Below are 23484 nucleotides of genomic sequence, written 5' to 3' on the forward strand. Positions count from 1 at the left end.
CTCGGAGAGACCATTTCTTTCTGAGGTGGTGCTTGATGAAAAAAAGTTTGAGAACCACTGATCTAAAGGATTTGCATCAAAATAAATAATCAGAACCAGGGTGGAAATATCTTCATTGACAAGAAAATAACCATGCCAAATATCATATCTCCTGTCCTTGGTTGAGATATGATCTTCACAAAACATGAGAGCGGTGAAATAATCCTTCATTTACATTAAAGTAACTGCATCAGTTCTTCTCCAGCCGAAGCTTTATCTGCATCAACCCAGACACATCAGTAAAAACCCCCTCCCTGTGTGTGCGTCTGCCACTCAGAACCAAGATCCTGCTATTAACTGCTGTGAATAGCTCAAGTCTTGTTATATGCTTGCTATTGTGGTGTTGGTGGTTGCTAGGGTGTTGCTATGCAGTTTCTATAATGCGCAGTGTTCTTAGTTACCATTAAGGCCTTGCTATATGGTTGCCAGGGTGTTGAAATGCAGGTATTTAAATAAGTGTTCTGGGTTATTCCCTGTGTCTTGTTACTACGGAGGGGATGGTGGTTTCTAGGGTGTTGCTGCGCAGTTACTAACACGCACTGAATATCTCCCTGGGTCTTGTTGCTAGGGTGGTGTTGGTGGTTGCTAGGGTGTTGCTGCACAGTTACTAATGCGTTCTGAATATCTCCCTGGGTCTGTTGCAAGGGTGGTGTTGGTGGTTGCTAGGGTGTTCCTATGCAGTTACTAAAGTGTTCTGGGTTACTAACTGGGTCTTGTTGCTAGGGTGGTGTTGGTGGTTGCTAGGGTGTTGTTGCACAGTTACAAACGCATTCTGAATATCTCCCTGGGTCTTGTTGCTAGGGTGGTGTTGGTGGTTGCTAGGGTGTGGTTAGACAGTTACTAAAGTGTTCTGGGTTACTCCCTTGGTCTTGTTGCTAGGGGGGGTGTTGGTGGTTGTTAGGGTGTTGCTTTGCAGTTACCAAAGTGTTCGAGTTTACTCCCTGGGTTTTGTTGCTAGGATGCTGTTGGTAGTTGCTAGGGTGTTCCTATGCAGTTACTAAAGTGTTCTGGGTTACTAACTGGGTCTTGTTGCTAGGGTGGTGTTGGTGGTTGCTAGGGTGTTGCTGCACAGTTACTAATGCGTTCTGAATATCTCCCTGAGTCTGTTGCAAGGGTGGTGTTGGTGGTTGCTAGGGTGTTCCTATGCAGTTACTAAAGTGTTCTGGGTTACTAACTGGGTCTTGTTGCTAGGGTGGTGTTGGTGGTTGCTAGGGTGTTGTTGCACAGTTACAAACGCATTCTGAATATCTCCCTGGGTCTTGTTGCTAGGGTGGTGTTGGTGGTTGCTAGGGTGTGGTTAGACAGTTACTAAAGTGTTCTGGGTTACTCCCTTGGTCTTGTTGCTAGGGGGGTGTTGGTGGTTGTTAGGGTGTTGCTTTGCAGTTACCAAAGTGTTCGAGTTTACTCCCTGGGTTTTGTTGCTAGGATGCTGTTGGTAGTTGCTAGGGTGTTCCTATGCAGTTACTAAAGTGTTCTGGGTTACTAACTGGGTCTTGTTGCTAGGGTGGTGTTGGTGGTTGCTAGGGTGTTGTTGCACAGTTACAAACGCATTCTGAATATCTCCCTGGGTCTTGTTGCTAGGGTGGTGTTGGTGGTTGCTAGGGTGTGGTTAGACAGTTACTAAAGTGTTCTGGGTTACTCCCTGGGTCTTGTTGATAGGGGGGGTGTTGGTGGTTGTTAGGGTGTTGCTTTGCAGTTACCAAAGTGTTCGAGTTTACTCCCTGGGTTTTGTTGCTAGGATGCTGTTGGTAGTTGCTAGGGTGTGGCTATACAGTTATTTAAGTGTTCTGGGATACTCCCTGGGTCTTGTTGCTAGGGGTGGTGTTGGTGGTTGATAGGGTGTTGCTACACAGTTCCTAAAATGTTCTGAATATCTCCCTGGGTCTTGTTACTAGGGTGGTATTGGTGGTTGCTAGGGTGTTCCTATGTGGTTTCATGTTTGGTAGTCATGAAAGTTTCCTGGGTTACTGCTTGGATGTTGCTCAATGGTTGTAGGATGTTGCTATGCAGTTATTTAAGTGTTCTGGGTTACTCCCTGGGTCTTGTTGCTAGGGTGTTGCTATGTAGCTACTAAAGTGTTCTGAATATATCTCTGGTTTTTGTTGCTAGGGTGGTGTTGGTGGCTGCTAGGGTGTTGCTATGCAGTTACCTAAGTATTCTGGTTTATTCCCTAGGTCTTGTTGCTAGGGTGGTTTCTAGGGTGTTGGTACGCAGTTATTAACATTTTCTGGGTATCTCCCTGGGTTTTGTTGCTAGGGTGGTGTCGATAGTTGGTTAGCACTGTTGCAGTATGTTCTGAGCAACTTCCTGTCTCATTGCTAGGGTGATATTGGTGGTTGCTAGGGTGTTGCTATGCATGTTCTTACTGTTTAGGCCATACTATATGGCTGCTAGTGTGGTGATAGTGGTTGGTAGTCATAAAATGTTCCCTGGTTACTGCTTGGATGTTAATAAATGGTTGCTAAGGTGTTGCTATGCAGTTATTTAAGCGTTCTGAGCAACTCCCTGTGTCTTGTTGCTAGGGTAGTATTGGTGGTTGCTAGTGTATTGCTATGCAGTTACTAAAATGTTCTCACTGTTAAGGCCAGTTAGGTAAGTTTACTGGGTTACTGATTGGATGTTTTAAAATGGTTGCTATGGTGTTGCGATGCATTTATTTAAGTGTTCTGAGTAACTCTCTGGGTCTTGTTGCTAAGGTGTTGCTATGTAGCTACTAAAAGGCTCTTGCAAACAAATGTTGGGATCTTCTGCTAATGAAATCATTGTGTCAGAACACATTACGGCTGGTCTCTGCCTCAATATTTTGATTAACTTCCTGCACACACAGAACATGAGATTAGCGCTGCATGACGCCAGTGTTTTCAGATGTGTCTGGATGAAAGCGCGAGTGTTTCTCCGTCAGCTGCCGTTGGTGATGATGACAGACGTGCCGTTGTGTGCCGTTGTGCTGCTCTGGAAGTGTGTGTTGATGTCGTAGTGTGCAGAATACGCGCGCAGGCTGGGGTGTGTGTGTGTGGTCTCCAGCGCGGGCGGAGAGGCTGACAGCCGCTGGGACGGCCTGTCGGAGCCGGGGCTGCTGAGGGCCGACAGAGACGCGGGGCTGCCGTCCGGATCTCCATCTCTGTGGCGGGCGGAGGAGAACAGAGAGGAGGAGGAATAATCCCGCATGTGAGCCTCCTCCACCTTAATGAGCTCCGGCGCGGCTCTGATCAGACTCTGAGCACCGTCTGCAGACTGAGCTGAAGAAGAGCTCAGATCCTCATCCCACACCGCTGAGGAGACAGAAAACCAGAAAACATCATCACGTGTGACATTCACTGGCACTTTCTATCTTCTGACAGACGGCTGATGGTTCATCCATTCATTTTTCTTCAGCTTAGTCTCTGATTCATCAGGGGTTGCCACAGTGGAATGAACCGCCAACTATTCCAGCATATGTTTAACGCAACAGATGCCAGCAGAAACCATGTACAGGGAAACCCTCATTCACACACACACTCATACACTACGGCCAATTAAGTTCATCAGTTCCCCTATAGCGCATGTGTTTGGACTGTGGGTGAAACAGGAGCACCCGGAGGAGATACAGAGAGACACGGGGAGAACATGCAGACTCCGCACAGAAACGCCAACAGATAACTGATGGTTAATTTGTGTAAACTGGTGAACTAAATGGTTCCCTGCATAAAGTAATTGTCAAATTTATATTTAAACATGTTTTTCAGATGAACAATTGATGCATTAACAGCTTTAATCGCAGTTAATTACTTAATGCACGCTCTAATCTGCAGATAACAGGCTGAAATTGTGTGTAAATTAATGTGAATGTATAAATATGAACACAAAACTTCTTAATTGTGCCTCAGCCAGTTTCAGCACGCAGATATTTATGAAACAAACAAAACAAACAAACAAGAAAAAATGATTTATGCGTTTCAGCATTTCAAGAGTTCACACTTAGATATTGCTTGATAATATTAGCAGGTTTGGCATGCTGTCCCAGGAGACAACCCTGAGCTCCCAGATAAATGAGCCCAGGGCTCCTGCCTGATCGATAAGCATGTAAGGGGGTATGAGATCAGGTAGTTCTCAAGTGCTCCACCTGGTAAAGGAGGAAAGCAGCAGATTTGAGCCAAGTTGTGCTGTGTGGGTGACTGTCGCTTTAAATTCAAATGAGATTGTGCTTATTTCAAAAGAGGGCGGAGCTACCAATGCCTGTGTGTCAGCCTAGCAGCAGATTCTAAACAGGACTATGGTGAATCCCTAAAACTCATTTATTTGGCTTATTCCCTTTATTCATCAGAGGTCGCCACAGGGGAATGAATCGTCAACTATTCCAGCATATGTTTTACACAGCGGATGCCCTTCTAGCTGCAACCCAGTACTGGGAAACACCCATAAACGCTCATTTACACACACACTCATACACTACGGCCAATTTAGTTCACGCCAACACGGGGAGAACATGCAAACTCCACACAGAAACACCAACGGACCCAGCCAGGACTCAAACCAGTGACCTTCTTGCTGTGAGGCCACAGTGCTAACCACTGAGCCACCCATAATCTAAAACTCCACATCTATAATCCTCTTAGTCTATGCTGACATCATCTTCAGCAGCTCAAACACTCTAATGGCGAATGGACAGACGGCTGCTTCTCACTCAGGGCTGCTGTTTATGCTAATGAGGGAGAGACTGTTACTAGTGGGCGGGGCTTTCCCCCTCTGACGACACGTACAAAGGCAGAATGTCAATCAAAGTGCTTCTGCAGACTGTTTTCATCAAGTCTGACTATAACAAACAGTTAATTCATGTTTACCATCAGAGGCTGGAGATATTCACACACTGCTGACACACAACTGTGTTTAAACCCCTTATAAACTTGATTTTTGCATAATAGATCGTCTTTAATTCATGACTATTGTGTATATTATTATCCTTTTATCAATATCGAGCAGCACTACAGTAGATTACAATAAGATTCTGTTTTAAACGAACACTCTCCGCTCATCTGTGAATGCTGAGGAACCACTGCTGGTGTGTGTGTTTGCGTGTGTGTGTGTGTACTGACCGTGCGAGTGCTGGTTTGCGGCGCGTGCGTCCCACCAGCCGTCTCTGCTGAACAGCGGTGTGTGTGTTTGTGAACACGACTGCATCACGTCGCTCTGAGCGAGGCTGAAGCACACCGAATCGCTGCGGTCCAGACGCTGCGGGGAGGCGGAGTCTGTCAGAGGACTGTCCTCCCATTGGCTGTCGTGATCCGAGTCTGAGCGATCCGGCGGGAAGGAGGAAAACTGCTGAACACGGGACAGGAGGAACATCAGAAGAACAATACACTCACGAACAATGCTGAGGGTTAACGCTCTGAAGGAGATCAACGATTTCACTAGCAAACTACAAACACACCTTTAATTTAGTGTGAGTGTGTGTGTGTGTGTGTGTGTGTGTGTGAACTGTATTCTGATTAAACATGACTACTTGCTGAAGCTGAACTCAGTATCTCTCCCTCTCTCTCTCTGTGTGTGTGTCTGTGTGTTTGTGTGTATCTGTCAGTCTCTCTGTATGTGGAAGTTTCTGTATAGATGTGTGTATGTGTGTGTGGGTGTGTGTCAGTCTTTGTATGTTTGTGTCTTAGTCTCTGGTTCTGTCAGTCTCTGTATGGATGTGTGCATGTGTGTGTCAGTCTCTATATGTTTGTGTGTGTGTCTTAGTCTCTGTGTGAGTAAGGCTCTGTATGGGTGTGTGTGTGTGTGTGTGTGTCAGTCTCTGTATGTCTTTCAGTCTGTGTGCTAGTGTGTTTCTCTCAAGCTCTCTGTGTGTGTGTGTGTGTGTGTGTCTGTTGTGTGTGTGTCTTTGTCTCCATGTGCATCTGTCAGTCTGTGTGTGTGTGTGTGTGTCTTAGCCTCTGTGTGTGTCTGTCAGTCTGTGAGTGTGTCAGTCTTTAGGCGTGTGTGTGTGTGTCAGACTGTATGTGTGTGTCCGTGTCTGTCAGCTTTGGTGTGTGTGTGTGTGTGTCAGTCAGTCTGTGTGTCTGTGCATGTGTGTCATTCTTTCCATGTGTGTGTGTGTGTGTGTGTGTGTGTGTGTGTGTGTGTGTGTGTCTGTCAGTCTCAGTGAGTGTGCAAGTCTGTGTGGGTGTCAGTATCTGTGTGTGTGTGTCTTAGTCTCTATGTGTCTGTCAGTCCGTGTGTCAGTCTCTAAGAGTGTGTGTGTCAGACTGTATGCGTGTGTGTGTGTGTGTCTGTCAGCCCTGGTGTGTGTGTGTGTGTCAGTCTCTAAGTGTGTTTATGTCAGACTGTATGTGTGTGTGCGTGTCTGTCAGCCTTGGTCTGTGTGTGTGTGTTTGTGTCAGTCAGTCAGTCTGTGTGTGTCATTCTTTCCATGTGTGTCAGTCTCTCTGTGTGTCTGTTAGTCAGTGTGTGTGCATGTATGTCGGTTTGTAGATGTTTCTATCACACTGTGTGTGTGTCCGTCAGTCTGTGTGTGTGTGTGTGTGTATTACCTGCGAGTAGTGAGAGAGCAGGATTTTACTCCTGCTGTTGGTCGTGTGTGTTTTATCGCTGTGGTTTGCGTAGGGAAAGGCTGGTTTTCTGGGATTCAGCTGATCCAGAGACAGAATCAGGCCCTTATACTCCGTGTCCCTGCAAACACACACACACACACACACATTACTGTAAACATACTGTATAAGAGAGAGGGTTATGACCGCTTCTCTTGCGAAACACTGATTTCACACCTGTGTTTGAGCGCTCGTGACCTCTGACCTCCTGAACTGCTGAACTCAGACAGACGGCAAACAGCCCTTACTCTGCTCTTATCAGCTGAGAACTGTACACTGTGTTTCATTCTCATTTCTGACAGCACCGAGAGCTTTTATCAGTCCACCTCAGTATGACTGCACATAATAATAGCTGACTTAAAGAGTTCACACACACGCACACACACACACACACACACACACACACACACAAATCTGCAGCTTTACATATTTTGTTATTCATATACTTTTAGAAGGTGATGCAGTGGCGCAGTAGGTAGTGCTGTCGCCTCACAGCAAGAAGGTTGCTGGTTCGAGTCCCGGTTGGCTCAGTTGGCGTTTCTGTGTGGAGTTTGCATGTTCTCCCTGCGTTCGCGTGGGTTTCCTCCAGGTGCTCCGGTTTCCCCCACAGTCCAAAGACATGTGGTACAGGTGAATTGGGTAGGCTAAATTGTCCGTAGTGTGTGTGTGTGTGTGTGTGTGTGTGTGTGTGTGTGTGTGTGTGCGTGCGTGCGTGTGTGTGTGTGTGTGTGTGTGTGTGTGTGTGTGTGTGGATGTTTCCAAGTGATTTGTTGCGGCTGGAAGGGCATGCGCTGTCTAAAAGTGTGCTGGATAAGTTGGCGGTTCATTCCGCTGTGGCGACCCCAGATTAATAAAGGGACTAAGCCGACAAGAAAATGAATGAATGAATACTTTTAATATACAGCATATATACTTTTGGGTGGCATGATGGCTTAGCGGTTAGCACTGTGGCCACACAGCAAGAAGGTCGCCGGTTCAAGTCCCGGCTGGATCAGTTGGCATTTCCGTGTGGAGTTTGCATGTTCTCTCTGTGTTTGCACATGCTCTATAGGCGAATTGATTATCTAAATTAGCTGTAGTGTATGAGTGTGTGTGTGTGTGTGTGTGTGTGTGTGTGTGTGTGTGTGTGTGTGTGTGTGTGTAAATGAGTGTGCATGGGTGTTTCCCAGCACTAGGTTGTGGCTAGAAGGGCATCGGCTGCATAGAACGTATGCTGTAATAGTTGGCGGTTCTAATAATTCTGTCACTTATGAATGTTTGTTAATTATTGTTTAACTCACGTGAGGACGTAGTTGACGCTGACGATGCAGTGCGGTCGAGACGAGCGGCTGTTGTGGACGATTGTGGCGTAGCTCTGCACCCAAACCCAGCCACCTCGCTTTGACAGGAAGCGGTAATACTTAGTGGTCACCTGACCTTTGACCAGCACTGAAAGCGAGCACACACACACACACACACACACACACACACACACACGCACACACACACACACACACACACACACACACACACACACACATATCAAAATCAACATTTATCTAATGTCACTTTACAATATGTCCTTTAATGCACATTTCTGTAATTCTCTATTCATACTGTATATACTTTTTATAACTGTACATTCATATCTTTATATATGCAGTTGAAGTCAAAATTATTCGCCCTCCTGTGAATTTCCTGTGTCAAATATTTCCTAAATAGTGTTGAACAGATTCAGGAATTTTTCACAGTATTTCCTCTAATATTTGTTCTTCTGGAGAAAGTCTTATTGATTTTATTTCGGCTGATTTTATTATTCGCCCCTTTAAGCAATATTAGAGTTGTATTGTCTCCAGAACAAACCACTGTTATACAATGACTTGCCTAATTACCCTAACTTTACCCTAATTAACACAGTTAAGGCTTTACATGTCACTTTAACCTGAATGCAAGCAAAATAATCTGCCAGTGGGGTCAGCAAAATAAGCTTATGTCAAAAGGAAAAACTAGGTTATTTTGCTGACCCCAATGGCAGATTATTTTGCTTGTTTTTAAGGAAAAATTCACTTAATTTTGGCATGTTATTTCTGAAAACGAGACGATATGTTTTGCTTGTCTAGAAAATTATTCTTGATATAAGAATTTTTTAGATATTTGGACTGGAAACAAGATAAAAAATTAAAGTAAGAAAAGCTTTTTTTACAGTGTAGTCTTAAATTAGAGAAGGCAAAAAAAAAAAAAAAAAAAAATATATATATATATATATATATATATATATATATATATATATATATATATATATATACATACACACACATACAATAAACAAAAATAAATAAAATTAAGTAATAATACCATATACACCACCCATTTTTCACCCAAAATCCTGTACAGTTGAAGTCAGAATTATTTGCCCCCCTGTTTATTTTTTTACCCAATTTCTGATTAACGGAGAGCAGATTTCTTCAACACATCTCTAATCATAATAGTTTTAATAACTCATCTCTAATAACTGATTTCTTTTCTATGTGACAGCACATAATATTAGACTAGATATTCTTCAAGACACTTCTATACAGTGACATTTAAAGGCTTAACTAGGTTAATTAGGTTAACTAGGCAGGTTAGGGTAATTAGGCAAGTTATTGTATATCAATAGTTTGTTCTTTAGACTATTGAAAAAATATAAAGCTTAAAGGGGCTAATAATATTAACCTTAAAATGTTTTTAAAAAAATTAAAAACTGCTTTTATTCTAGCCCAAATAAAACAAATAAGACTTTCTCCAGAAGAAAAAATATTAGAGGAAATACTGTGAAACTTTCCCTGCTCTGTTAAACATCATTTGGGAAATATTTTAAAAATAATTAAAATTTCAAAGGGGGCTAATAATTCTGACTTCAGCTGTAAATCTTGCTTTCTCTATGCTGTGAGGTTTAGCGGGACTCACAGAGGTGATGAGCGCAGCGCAGGTGAAAACTGTCACAGCAGTGCACGTGATGATACAGGGTCTTCTCAATCAGGTCCTGTGGCTCATACCCGGTCAGATCTGACACCCTTATAGGAAAAACAACATATAAATTAAAGCCGTATAATAGACCAAATAAAATGAAAACAGGTGACAGTTAACTTATAAGAACTGTAGTTTATTTTTGTAGCTCGTTTTTAGTACACCATACAGCAGCTTTTAGACATTGTTTAGAAATGACAAGGCAGCTTCCCATAACAGAAAGTCAAAGGAGAAGATTGCATTGGCCTCCCAGTGTGGGTGTGGTCTAAATGTGTTCCGTGGGTGTGGCCTAAATGTGATTTGGGTGTTATTTAAATGTGCTGTGGGTGTGGCCTAAATGTGTTGTGTAGGTGTGGTTTGAATGTGATGTGTGGGCATGGTCTACATGTGAAATGGGCGTGGTCTATATATGTTGTGTGGGTGTGACCTAAATTTGTTGTGTCACTGTGGTTTAAATGCACTGTGTGGTCTAAATATGTTGTTTAGGTATGGCCTTAAAGCTCTGTTAAAATGCGACCTAAATATGCTGTGTGGGCGTGGCCTAGATGTGTTGTGTGGCCTAGATGTGCTGTGGGTGTGGCCTAAATGATTGGCGTGAGCCTAAATCCTCAGTGTGGGTGTGGTGTAAATGCTTGGCGTGTTCTAAATGCTAAGTTAGGGTGTGGCCTAAAGGCTCAGTGTGGGTGTGGTCTAAATGCTCAGAGTGGGTGTGGTTTAAATCAGGGGTCACCAATCTTGGTCCTGGAGGGCCGGTGTCCCTGCAGGGTTTAACTCCAGCTTGCCTCAACACACCTGCCTGGATGTTTCAAGTATACCTAGTAAGACCTTGATTAGCTTGTTCAGGTGTGTTTGATTAGGGTAGGGGCTAAAATCTGCAGGACACCGGACCTCCAGGAACAAGTTTGGTGACCACTGGTGTAAATGCTCTATGTGGGTGTGGCCCAAACGCTCTGTCTGGGTGTGGCCAAAATGCTCAGTGTGGATGTGGCCCAAGTGCTTTGTGTAGGTGTGGCCTGAATAAGGTGTGTATGTCCTGTGGTTCACCGTGAGTCCAGGAAGATGAGCTTCATGTCCAGACTGGCTCGAAACATGAACATGTTGCTGTGTAGTTTGATCTCTGTGACGGCGCTCGGTGGGAGTGTGTGTCCGACGGCCACCAGACCCACGTTCTGATAGCAGCCATCGAACGGAGACGCATCCAGACTGAACTGGCGGATCTTCAGGTACCCGCTGCAGTGGATCACCTGCAGGTCAGAGGTCAGCATTACTGTCATTCACTGATAATCATCACACATACACAGTAAGAGCTGCTGATCTGAGCTTCACCTTATATCCTCCACTCGTCAGTCCGGCGTTTCGCTTCGCCAAAACACACTTCATCCTCAGGAAAAACGATCGCTCCACCTCGTACTCTGAAAGGAACCAAATTTAGGGCTTATACACAGTAAAAAACTTTCTGCATTAAAGATTTCACTTTTATTTTATTAAATCTTTGAGGGGAAATATTTATATGACTTTTTTATATTGTGATTTAATCCCATTTTTCAATTTTTTTTGTCTTAATTAACTGAATTAGTTTTTATATTTTGTTTATTTGTTATTCAAGAATTATATAATACACATATATTAAAACACAATTTCCTTTATCTGATTTTATATTATTTAATAATATTTAATTAACAAAATTTGCAGGTTCTCAGTCAATTTAGTGCATTTGTTTTTATATTTTGATTTGTTTTATATATTTTTAACATTAAATCTTTATATAAAAATATTTATATCACATGTATATTAAAATACAATTTTATAAAAAAATTTTAAATTAAAAAATTATATTTTGGTTTCATTTTAAAATATATATAATATGTAAAACTACAAAATTAAGCTAAATGCATTAAAATAAATACATTTATTTAATTAATTAATTAAAGGTAATAATGAAGATAATAATGATATTAATAATAATAATAATAATAATAATAATAATAATAATAATAATACTTTTTTACATTTATTTAATCTATTTATTTACATGTTTTTAAGAATTTAATTTCTTTACATTTCATTTCATAATTTAATTTAATGTCATTTCATTTCATGACATTTGTGAGATTTATTAGCAGTCTCTAAAGTGGAAATTTGGGTATTACAGTGTAAATGCATTAGAATATTGTGATATTACTCACTGGCCATACTTTTGTCATGTACACACATGATTAAGCCTATATTTAGTAAATGTATAGGGATTACTCTAAACGCCATATGCATGTAAATATGCTGATTTATATAAAGTAAATAGTTTAATTGTAATGTGTATTAGCAATCTCTCAGGTAAAATTGAAATATTACAGCATATGCATTAGAATATTGTGTTATTCATCACATATTGGCAATTCTTTATCATATGGCTAAGTTCATATTTAGTGTTTTAAGCATTATAAATGTTTAGGGATTACTCTAAAAGCGATGTGCATGCAAATATGCTGATTTACATAAGGTAAATTGTCTAATTGTGATATGCATTAGCAATCTCTAAAGCGAAAATTTAAAATATTACAATAAATGCATTAGAATATTGTGATATGCATCATAATATGGGCATTTTTTTTGTCATGTACACACATGATTAAGATGATATTTAGTCTTTTAGGCATCATAAATGTTCGAGGATTACTCTGAAAGCGATGTGCATGCAAACAAATATGCTGTTTTCTATAAAGTGACTCACCCTGGACGAAGTGTGAATGATATGAAGGTTGTGGAGTCAGCACCGCCGCCATCTCGTCATGATCCGCCGGATGAACGTATTCATAAATACTGTTTCCGGTCAATTCTACCTGTGTGAAAGGACGTCTGTAAATCTCCCGGCGCAGATTGAACATGTACAGAACAGTGTAGACATGAACATCGCATGTTCTTCACCTGTGAAAGGCCCAGATGAACCGACGCCGTCTCAGAGATGTACATGATCTTCCCATCCGCAGCCACTACAAATATAAACCCGTCTAAAGTCTGTGGATCGGGGACAATATCAGACAGGTCACCACAGAAACACATCAACTCACAATCTGCTGAGAAACACTGAGAAATAGTTAGAGTCATTGCAGATTTGTGGATACATTTGAAGCATTTCATTTTCACTTAATTGGAATGATTTACAACACATGCGAAATTAAGCTGCAGAATAGTCATTTATTCACTCTCCTTCAGATTAGTCCCTTATTTATTACTGGTCGCCACAGCGGAATGAACCGCCAACTATTCCAGCATATGTTTTACGCAGCGGATGCCCTTCCAGGCACTGGTAAACACCCATACACACTCATTCACTCTTATACACTACGGCCAATTTAGTTGATCAATTCCCCAATAGCGCATGTGTTTGGACTGTGGGAGAAACCAGAACATCCGGAGGAAATCCACACCAACACGGGAAGAACATGCAAACTCCACACAGAAATGCCAACTGGCTAAGTCGGGACTCAAACCAGTGACCTTCTTGCTGTGAGGCCACAGTGCTAACCACTGAGCCACCCGCTACTGTAAATTAAACCCAATATTAATCCAAAATAATGCAAAATGCATAATATCAACAGGTAACATTTGGTTACGTTCCTAATTATTGTTTACCTTAAACTTATTAATTTGTTATTGTTAAACTTTTTAAACCAGTAACAGAGTGGACATTTTCCACAATGTGATCAAGCACAAGATGCTAACTTCAAACCAGACTCCACATGGCGAGTCTAAAGTACTATTAAATGCATTTTCATCATAATATTGCATTTAAAAAGTGAATTGACTGAAATATTACCAATCAATCAATCAATCAATCAATCAATGGCCTTTATTAGTCACATACTCCTCCATGTAGTCAAATACACTGTTATGTAGTGAAATTGGACCCCTCCGACCATATACAAACATCACATTTCAGGGTGAGGCAGGTCAACAGGAGGTAGCATTTACAAAAGGAAGTAAGAGTAACAGAGTCTACACATAATTAATCTACTATCCTAAATCCTTTGCACAAATTAATGAGAACAATAACAATGCCTTAATGCAGGGGTGTCCAAACTCGGTCCTGGAGGGCCGGTGTCCTGCAGATTTTAGCTCCAACTTGCTTCAACAAACCTGCAAGGATGTTTCTAGAAAGCCTAGCAAGAGCTTGATTAGCTAGGCCAGCGGTGTCTGATTGGGGTTGGAACTAAACTTTGCAGGACACCAGCCCTCCACGACCGAGTCTGGACATCCCTGCCTTAATGCCTTTCAGAGTTTCCCGCCACAAGAAGTGACATCACTTGAAGCATGACACATGCTTTTTCTGTCAGTGTGTTTTTATTTTTTATCACTGATGTATCAGAGTTGACCAGAATGAAGAGAGACACACAATCTGTACTATAACCAGGGGCGCTGCTAGGGGTGGGCATACAATTAGGGGGGCCCCAGAGACATTATCAAGGGCCCATACACAACCCCAATTGGGAATATCCTGCCTTGTCACTAAAGTTTAATTTGGCTGAGACTGTCAATTGCGTGCAAACGGGGAGCTTTCACACCTAGACATTTGTTTTGGAACCTGTCTTGTTTGCCCAGTGCTTCATTTGGTATATGTGAATCCTGCAACCACGCTCAGATCTGTGCCAAAACAATCAGTCTGACATTGATTGTAATGAGAAAGCAAAGCGATCCAACGAACTAACGAAGCAGGCTATATCACAGTGTATTATTGCTGTGTTATAGCCACACATATATGGCTATAAAGAGAGAATTATGAGTAGGGTGGGAGGTCATTCCTACCAGCAAACGTGCGTCTCATGTCTAATACGAAAGTGAAAGCATGCTGAAATATTAGCGAGAGCTGTTTATCCGTTATACAGTTGACAGAAATTACCATCTGATCATTTTCTTATAATCTTGTAATATTTTACATTTACATTTAGTCATTTAGCAGACGCTTTTATCCAAAGCGACTTACAAATGAGGACAAGGAAGCAACTTACACAACTATAAGAGCAACAATGAAGAAGTGCTGTAGGCAAGATTCAGGTATGTAAAGTGTAAGAGGCAAAACATTAGTCATTTATTTATTTATTTGTGTATGTTAGGCCTGTTGTTTTGGTCCTTTCCGCACTGACAGCTCCAAAGAAAGATCAACATTGATCTGCTTCAAGATGCGACTGCAGTCTCAGTTCATCAGTTTTTTCTCTGTAATTTAATTCTAACATTTATTTACATCAGTGCTGTATTTTTATAGTTGTCAGTTGTATTTAAAGAACAGTTATGCTAAGGTTATGTTTGGCTTTTGACACATTATTTAAAATGTGGCAAAGAAATTGTTATTAACCACTTTTTTGGTGGGGCAAGTGAAAATGTTGGCAAGGCCAAAAGTAAAAGTCGGAACCACTGGCCTGAAAAAATCCTTCCAGTGAACCATGACGTATGATCCAGGAGCCGGAAACAGTCAGAAACAGGTATAGTGGGTGACTTTAAAGTTCAAGACAAAATGTCTCTAAATACATCTAGAACAGGGGTGCCCAAATTCAGTCCTGAAGGGCCGGTGTCCTGCATAGTTTAGCTCCAACGTCCTTCTACACACCTGCCTGAAAGTTTTTGTACAGCTAGAAAGAGCTTGATTAGCTGCTTCAGGTGTGTTTGATTGGGGTTGGAACTAAAACATGCAGGACACCGGCCCTCCAGGACCAAGTTTGGGCACCCCTGATCTAGAGGATGCCGAATGCTCCCATCACACACAGCTGAAGTCAGATTTATTCGCACTCCTGTTAAATTATGTTATTTATATTTTCCCCCCAATTTCTGTTTAACAGAGAATTTTGTTTTATTCAAAGCATTTCTAATCACAACAGTGTTAATAACTTATTTCTAATAACTGATTTCTTTAATATTTGCCATGATGACAGCACATATTAGACTAGATATTCTTCAAGACACTTCTATACAGCTTAAAGTGACATTTAAAGGCTTCACTAGGGTAATTAGGGTAAAGTTAGGGTAAGTAGGCAAGTCATTGTATGACAGTGGTTTGTTCTGGAGACAATGCAAAACAAATATTGTTTAAGTAATAATATTGGCCTTAAAATGGGTTTAAAACAATTAGAAACTGCTTTTATTCTTGTTAGTTTATTCTAGTAAATAAGACAAATCAGACTTTTTCCAGAAGAAAAAATATATGGGGAAATACTGTGAACAATTCCTGAATCTGTTCAACATCATTTGGGAAATATTTGACAAAGAAAATAATAATTAACAAGAGGGCTAGCAATTTAATAAGTTCATACTTAGTCTTTTAAGTTTTACCATTGTTTGGGGATTACTCTGTGTGTGACGTGTATGCAAATAAATATGTTGTATTATAAAGAGTAAATTGTGTAATTGTGACATTTATTAGTAATCTCTCAGTTAACCCTGAAATATAACAGTATATGCATTAGAATATTATGACAGGACTCACAAATTGGTAATTGTTTTGTCATTTACCAACATGATTAAGTTAATTTTTAGTCTTTAAAGTATTAAAATGTACAGTGATTACTCTAAAAGTGATGTGCATTTAATATGCTGTGAAATGTTGTCAAATTGAGATATTTATTAGCAATCTCTAAAGTTAAATTTACAATATTTGCATTATAATATTGAATTATTCATCACAATTTTGGCCATTTGTTATCATATGACTAAGTTTATATTTAGACGTTTATGGATTATAAATGTACAGGGATTACTTTGAATGTGGCGTGCACGTAAATAAATATGTTGTTTTATAAGATTGAATGATCTTTGTCATGATGACAGCACATAATATTTGACTAGATATTCTTCAAGACACTAGTGTTCAGCTTTAAGTGACATGTAAAGGCTTCACTAGGGTAATTAGGGTAAAGTTAGGGTAAGTAGGCAAGTCATTGTATAACAGTGGTTTGTTCTGGAGACAATCCAACACTAATATTGCTTAAGGGGACTAATAATATTGACCTTAATATGTGTTTAAATAATTAGAAACTGCTTTTATTCTAGCTGAAATAAAACAAATCAGACTTTCTCCAGAAGAACAAAAATTAGAGGACATACAGTGAACAATTCCTGAATCTGTTCAACATCATTTGGGAAATAATAGAAGATAAAAATAATTATAAAAAATAAAAATTATTCACCCACCTCAGGAGGAACTATGCTATTTTATAGCAGTTTTATAATGTATTTATATGTACATTCCCACCCCTGGCAAATTTGGACTTTTTGTTAAGTGTAAATAAAAGCGGAGAAATATATATTTTTCCCACAATGATGCCTCTTGTGCATGGTCTTATTATTTTTTGACAGAAGCCTGTATCATTTCCGGTCAAAAAACAAACAAACTAGCTGGTTGAGTAAAAGAAGTATAACTATTCAAAGAGAATACTATAATACAGTATAAAACACTACAATATAATAGATTTGACTATGGTAGGGTTCAAATACACTATAGTGTTTGCCATAAAATCTAGTATTTTTGCATGTGAGTTTTGCTAAAAAACAATGTTATTTGATTACAATAAAAAATACAATGTTAATACTCCTGTTTTGCACAAAGAAACAATACATATAATTTATAAATGACTTGTATTATTATTAGAAAATGAAAATAATTTGCAGGAGGGTGAATAATTTGAACTGTATTTGCTAGTTTTATAATGTATTATTTACACATACATTCACACCCCTGGCAAATTCTGACTTTTAGTTAAGTGCAAATAAAAGCTGAGAAATATAGATATTTTCCACAGTTATGCTATAAAAAAGCAAACTCGCTAGCTAAATATAAGAACTTTAAGTCAGAATTTGCTAGGGGCATCCATAATTTCAGGCTTGACTGTAAATGAAACCTTATTTCCTGCTATATACAGTACATGTTAAAGAAGCCAATGGCAAAGTTAGTAATAAAGTCTTCATATTACCTGGAGCATCTTGCTGATTATTACCTGGAGTAAATGAGATCCGAGCTCATGGGATGGGTTTTCTCCAGATCTGGTTCGCCCCGCTTGACCCCACACCTCTCCCAAACCTAAAGAAACCAAACACAGACACACACACACAGATCAATAGGCATTAATCAGCATTTTTGTGCATGTTTATTTAAATCATATGCAAATTACATTCATCAGTGTAATGAGTCAGGTGGCAACAGAGGAGAGGATCCAAATGGAGTTAATTAAGAAGGACGTACAAGCAGTAAGTTCAGTCAGGGACATAGAGGAGCAGATTGACAGGAGCAGGTAAGGAGTGGATTGTGTAGCAGGCGAATAGGCGGCAAAACAACAAAAACGGTAAACAAATCCAGGGTTAAATAACATGGAAGGCAAGACAATGAAAACACTTAAAAATACACTCTTACAGATAGCAAGACTCAGCAAAGAAGTGTGTGTGTATGGTGTGTTTATACTGCCGGTAATCACTTGACGAGCTTCAGCTGTGTGTGTGTAATCAGGGATCACCTGGAACTGGTGTGTGAAGTACATTATGGGATATGTAGTTCAGTTCAGACACAGGTGTCTAGTTGGGTGAATGATACTGTTTTTCATTACTATGGATTCCATGTGGATCATAGCAATTAGGTATATGTACTTTCACATGCATCTTTTGTCAAATAATAGTAATAATTAATAAACAATAATCATCACTAAAATAATTTTGTGTTTTTTTTTATTCAAGGTTTTATACAGAGCAAACAAAACACAAAAACAAAATATTCATTTTCAAGAACACCTGGGGTCCGTTCTTCGTACCTCGCTTAAATGATCTAAGATGATTTGGCAGATCCTGGATCTGTTCATTTTGATAACTGATCTAGTTGCTATGGTAACACAAAAACTATAGTAATTAATCTCTTGCAGTGATTCTACAGTTGCTATGGTAACACAACAACTATAGTAATTAATCTCTTGCAGTGATTCTACAGTTGCTATGGTAACACAACAACTATAGTACTAAATCTCTTGCTGTGATTCTACAGTTGCTATGGTAACAGCAGCTATAGTAATTGATCTGTTGTGGTGATTCTACAGTTGCTATGGTAACACAACAACTATAGTAATTAATCTCTTGCAGTGGTTCTACAGTTGCTATGGTAACACAACAAGTATAGTAATATAAACAAATAACTCAATACTGTAGTAAAAACTAAAGTATATGACAGTATTTATTGCAGTTTATCAGTTCACTATAGTCAGTCTAGGGATTTATAACACGCATATAATCCACTTGCTCGCTCAAAACTCTAATGGCTAATGGATGGCTGCTACTCACTCAGGGCTGTATATGTTAATGAGGGTATTGAGGGAGAGATTGTCACTAATGGGTGGGCCGTTCCCCCTCTGATGATACATACAAAAAGTTTTAGTCTAATTTAAAAAAAATAAACTTAATACTGTCAGTTGTTCTAACTGCTGCAAAAAAAAAAAAAAAAAAAAACATCCTGCTCAAACCGATCTATCCTGGAGGCGGACATTATTAGTCTGGAATACACCACAGCCAAAATAAACAGTGCCAGTAAAAAAAAAAAAAAAAACTACAATTTTGGTAAAATATGAGACCGTATCATTTATGTTTTAATCCTGATTTTGTACTTATTACAATATTACTGTTTTTATTTTTATTTTACTTATTTTGTTGGGTGGATCTCGGTCTGTTCAAAATCAAAATGTTCAATAAAAAAAAAAATAATAATAAATAAACTTAATACATGTTTAACATTAGAGGCTGGAGATATGCACACACTGCTGACACACAACTGTGTTTAAACCCCTTATAAAAGTGATTTTTGTATAGTTGGACTCTTAAGAATCTAATAGAGCAGCATTATCAATAAAAAAGCAAAGAATACTTGTGATATTTCTCATGAATACATATATTCAGAACAACATGCTGGCACACATCAGTGTTTACACAATACGGGGCGTGGCCTCCGTGAATTACGTCAGCCGACGTCACTCCAGTAAAACAATTTACTGAAACGTCGATACTGTCAGGGGCATTTGTAGGATCTGTATATATTTTTCTTTTACTTATTTTTATTTAATATTATTTATTATTATTACTGTCCCTGTTATTTGTCATTAATTGTTACTGTTGTTATTCCGAAATTCTGTTGTTATGTGATGTTAAATGTGAAGTTTATATTGCATAAAACATTTTAGGGCTGGCATTATACGAACACAACTTTTGTCCGCTTTAAAAATATTGCCTTATTATTATTATTATTATTATTATTATTATTATGAACAAGTCCATCTTTATTGCGAATTAATATCTTTATATGATAACAGGCCCACTTTCTGTCAATGTACAAAAACACACACTTCTCTGCACATTTTGTTGCCTGTCTTCCCAAAACCCTTTAAACTACATGTAGCCTGTATTTATATAGCCTAATATTTTTAACATTCAGATTTTGCTGATCGATCCAGGATATTACTGTGTGTGTGTGTGCGCGCGCGCGCGTGCGTGCGCCTGTGTGAGAGAGTCATCATATCGATGTTGTGAGTGAATCTATAAGCTCGTGAACAAACAGTGTCGTCGGTAAAACAAATCACGGAAATCCGCTGCAAACACGCGTGGATCTGCGTGACTCGCATCCTAATGCTGACACACACACACACACACACACACTTTGCACACTAGAGACATTCAGGAGGAGGAGGACATCGATAATAAAGCATCATTGATCTCCAGATCAGCAAAAAAAAGAGGAGATGTCAAGAAATAATACCTTACATCTTATTAGAGCAATAATAAATATTTCATTAAACATGTAGTTTTTCTTCATCCATCGATAAATATATAACACACACACACACACACACACACACACACACACACACACACACACACACACACACACGAACTCTGGCCTGGTTTCTGAATAGCTCCATTAGTGTAACTGTTCGCATATTGTGGTGATTTTCTTAATATGTTGGCTATTAAAGAGCAAATGTAAACCATTATTTGGTTTGGCTTTAAAATTTAGCTGCATACTAGGCTATTATTGGCTATAATGGTATGGATTAATCGATAAAAAATCCAAATAATAACAATACATTATTATGATAGCCAACATTACGCCTGGTATTTCAATATTAGGCCGTATAATAATGATAATAGTATAGTAATAATTAAATGATAATAATAATAATAATAATAATAATAATAATAATAATTATTATTATTATTATTATTATAAAAATAATTAAAATAACTTTGTAGGCTACATGCTACATTTTGTTAACGTATAAGTGAATCTTTACTCTTTCTAATATTTGCATAAGCTATTTAAAGTCGGCAAATTAAAATAAACAGCCCGATATACGCAAAAATGCAACGTTATAACTTTGTATATTAAAAGTATGCAGAATAACTATAAGACGTGCTTTTCAATTAATGCATAGATCTAATGGTTGTTGTCAATGAATTTCTAAAATTGTGTGTGTGTGTGTGTGTGTGTGTGTGTGTGTGTGTGTGTGTGTGTGTGTGTGTGTGTGTGTGTGTGATCAAACATTTATTCTGCCCAGTTTGTGTAAGTGTAAACAGCATTACGGTGTGACTGAAAATAAAAATCTTTAATTGCAGTTTTTCACGTTACTTTTCTTGGCTTCGCTGTACCTATAATTAATTAAAATGCTAAATTAATGAAAATCATGTCTTTCTGTTCAAACCCGCGCAAAAGAAGAAAAATCCGCTCGAGCATTAATTATAATTTACGGGTCCTCAATGCCTCGTGCTCGCGGTGTCCAGACTGCACGCGCGCCCGGTAATGAGCGCGGCGGGTGCACAGTCACGCGCATGACCGGGAGAGAGCGACCCTCACAGCAACTCGATCCTCTCAAAAACACACTTTCACCAGCTACAGAAAACCACTGAGCCCTTTGTCTGTCTGTCTATCTATCTATCTATCTATCTATCTATCTATCTATCTATCTATCTATCTATCTATCTATCTATCTATCTATCTATCTATCTATCTATCTTCTAACTTGCTTTATTGGCATGGCACGTTACATTGCCAAAGCATGTGTGATGTTTACATTAAACAGAACATTATAGGTTAAAAAATTAATTACATAAATAAAAATAACAGTAGGCATATTTAGCAATCAACAATTTAGGATAAAACAATAATAATAAACAATATTTTTCACAATCAACAATTTTATGATAGATTTTAAATAGTATTTAATATAAATGCATCTATCTATCTATCTATCTATCTATCTATCTATCTATCTATCTATCTATCTATCTATCTATCTATCTATCTCAACGTAATTAATAAGCATTAATATTGTATATAGCATATTTTAAAATTATTCAGTTTAATTGGTATGAAGTCTTAAAAGGAAACTATGCAACTTCCACATCACGTTCAGTGTTTTAGGTCGGTTATTTATTCATTATGCACGTTTTATATGTATTATATTTATTCTGCAGCTGTTTTTTTCTATGACGCATGATCTGATCACTTCGGTAACCTAATAAATAGGGTAAATGTTATAAATGCTAAATATGCCACCTTGAGTTTACCTGTTAAATTTTGACCCTGATGTGACGATCTTATTGAAAAAAAAAAAAGAAAGAGTTATAAAAATGTACAAACAACAATCATTATCGTACTTTACAACTGTGAATGAAAGAGACTTCGAAACAGCCACTATGCATGCAAAATATAAGAATTATACGCAATAAAAATAAGAGATGATAAATAAATTGTTTTCAATTACGACAATAAAACAAACAGCATTTCGAAGCATAACGAGGAGATTTTGTAAACAAAACAACTAAACAAGCATTATATGCACAGAGCTCTCACAAGTTTAGCCTAAAAAATAAGGTAAGCCCATATCTCTAAACTCAAGACAGCCTAAAACTGACTTGGCCTTTTATTACACGGAAAAAATCATTGGATGTATTACATTTTTAAGTTAAGTGTTTGCAAACAATTTATAGGCTTCGAAATACTGAATTTAAAGCTAAACATTACTCCATTTAATTTGTTTGTTGATTTAATTGTTTTGTCAGTTGTTTGCAACCTCTACCTTAAAAATGTATTACATGCAATGAAACATTTTACCAGTAATCACTATCCTATCTTATTATTCTTTATTAACCTGTATTACTCACTATTAATCAACATGTTATTATCATTAAGAGCGAATGCGCGCATGCTAAACTAATCAGCATCCTCTTTAATTAGTGCATGAGTGTTAATGAAGATATAGCCTACAGTCTAAATTATTCGCCCTCCGGTGAATTATTCATTTTCTTTCTCAAATATTTCCCAAATGTCGTTTAACAAAGCAGGGAATGTTTCACAGTATTTCCTACAACATTGCAAATGTCTTATCTATTTTGTTTCGGCTAGAATAAAAGCAGTTTTTAGCCCTTATATCATTTTAAGGTCAATAGCTATCTGTTTTATGATTGTCTACAGAACTGTTATACACTGACTTGACCCACCTAATTAATTATTGCAAGAGCTAAACTGATCGGGACCCTCTTTAATTAGTGCATGAGTGTTAATGAAGGTATATATCTGACCTTGCGGGAACACCAGTCTCATCTTCAGGTAGCTGCTGGTCAGTCTGATGATGGACGCTTTGTCCAGTTGAGACGTGATGGCGGACGGCAAAGGCAACATTTTGGCGAGCTCGTAAAACTCGCTGTTCTCCTTCTCCCGCCGCGTCCTCGCCGCAGTCTTTGATTTCTCCTTCATCGTGCCGTTAATCGCGTTAAAATCCCGTCAGAGTGCCGGTAAATCCGCCAGGAGGCACGCGCACAGGTGTGGAGGAGTCGCGGGGACGCACATCTGATCAGACCCGCGCGCAGCCGCTGCCAATCACAGCACTGC

General features: G+C 38.9%; 1 protein-coding gene across 6 annotated transcripts; it reads right to left on the bottom strand.

Moving 5' to 3' along the window:
• Positions 1 to 2508: 2508 nt before the first annotated feature.
• On the bottom strand, positions 2509 to 23484 carry sim1b (SIM bHLH transcription factor 1b). 6 transcript variants are annotated; one of them, XM_073946445.1, is made up of 11 exons: positions 23175 to 23484; positions 17567 to 17649; positions 12510 to 12599; positions 12316 to 12420; positions 10914 to 10999; positions 10632 to 10831; positions 9528 to 9634; positions 7880 to 8027; positions 6543 to 6681; positions 5112 to 5337; positions 2509 to 3311 (listed from the first exon to the last, which is right to left on the bottom strand). In XM_073946445.1, the coding sequence occupies exons 4-11, from the start codon at positions 12365 to 12367 to the stop codon at positions 2938 to 2940; spliced, it is 1332 nt and encodes a 443-aa protein (XP_073802546.1). In that variant the 5' UTR covers positions 12368 to 12420; positions 12510 to 12599; positions 17567 to 17649; positions 23175 to 23484; the 3' UTR covers positions 2509 to 2937.

The sequence above is a fragment of the Danio rerio genome, chromosome 4 (genome assembly GCF_049306965.1).
Source record: "Danio rerio strain Tuebingen ecotype United States chromosome 4, GRCz12tu, whole genome shotgun sequence".
Classification (NCBI taxonomy): domain Eukaryota; kingdom Metazoa; phylum Chordata; class Actinopteri; order Cypriniformes; family Danionidae; genus Danio; species Danio rerio.

Coding starts and splice junctions, on each gene's coding strand:
- sim1b (XM_021475072.3), bottom strand. CDS start 23,349: ATGAAGGAGAAATCAAAGACTGCGGCGAGGACGCGGCGGGAGAAGGAG. Junction 5,335..6,542: donor TGCTCTCTCACTACTCGCAG/GTAATACACACA, acceptor CGTGTTCAGCAG/TTTTCCTCCTTCCCGCCGGA. Junction 3,312..5,111: donor CGCAAACCAGCACTCGCACG/GTCAGTACACAC, acceptor CTGTCTCCTCAG/CGGTGTGGGATGAGGATCTG.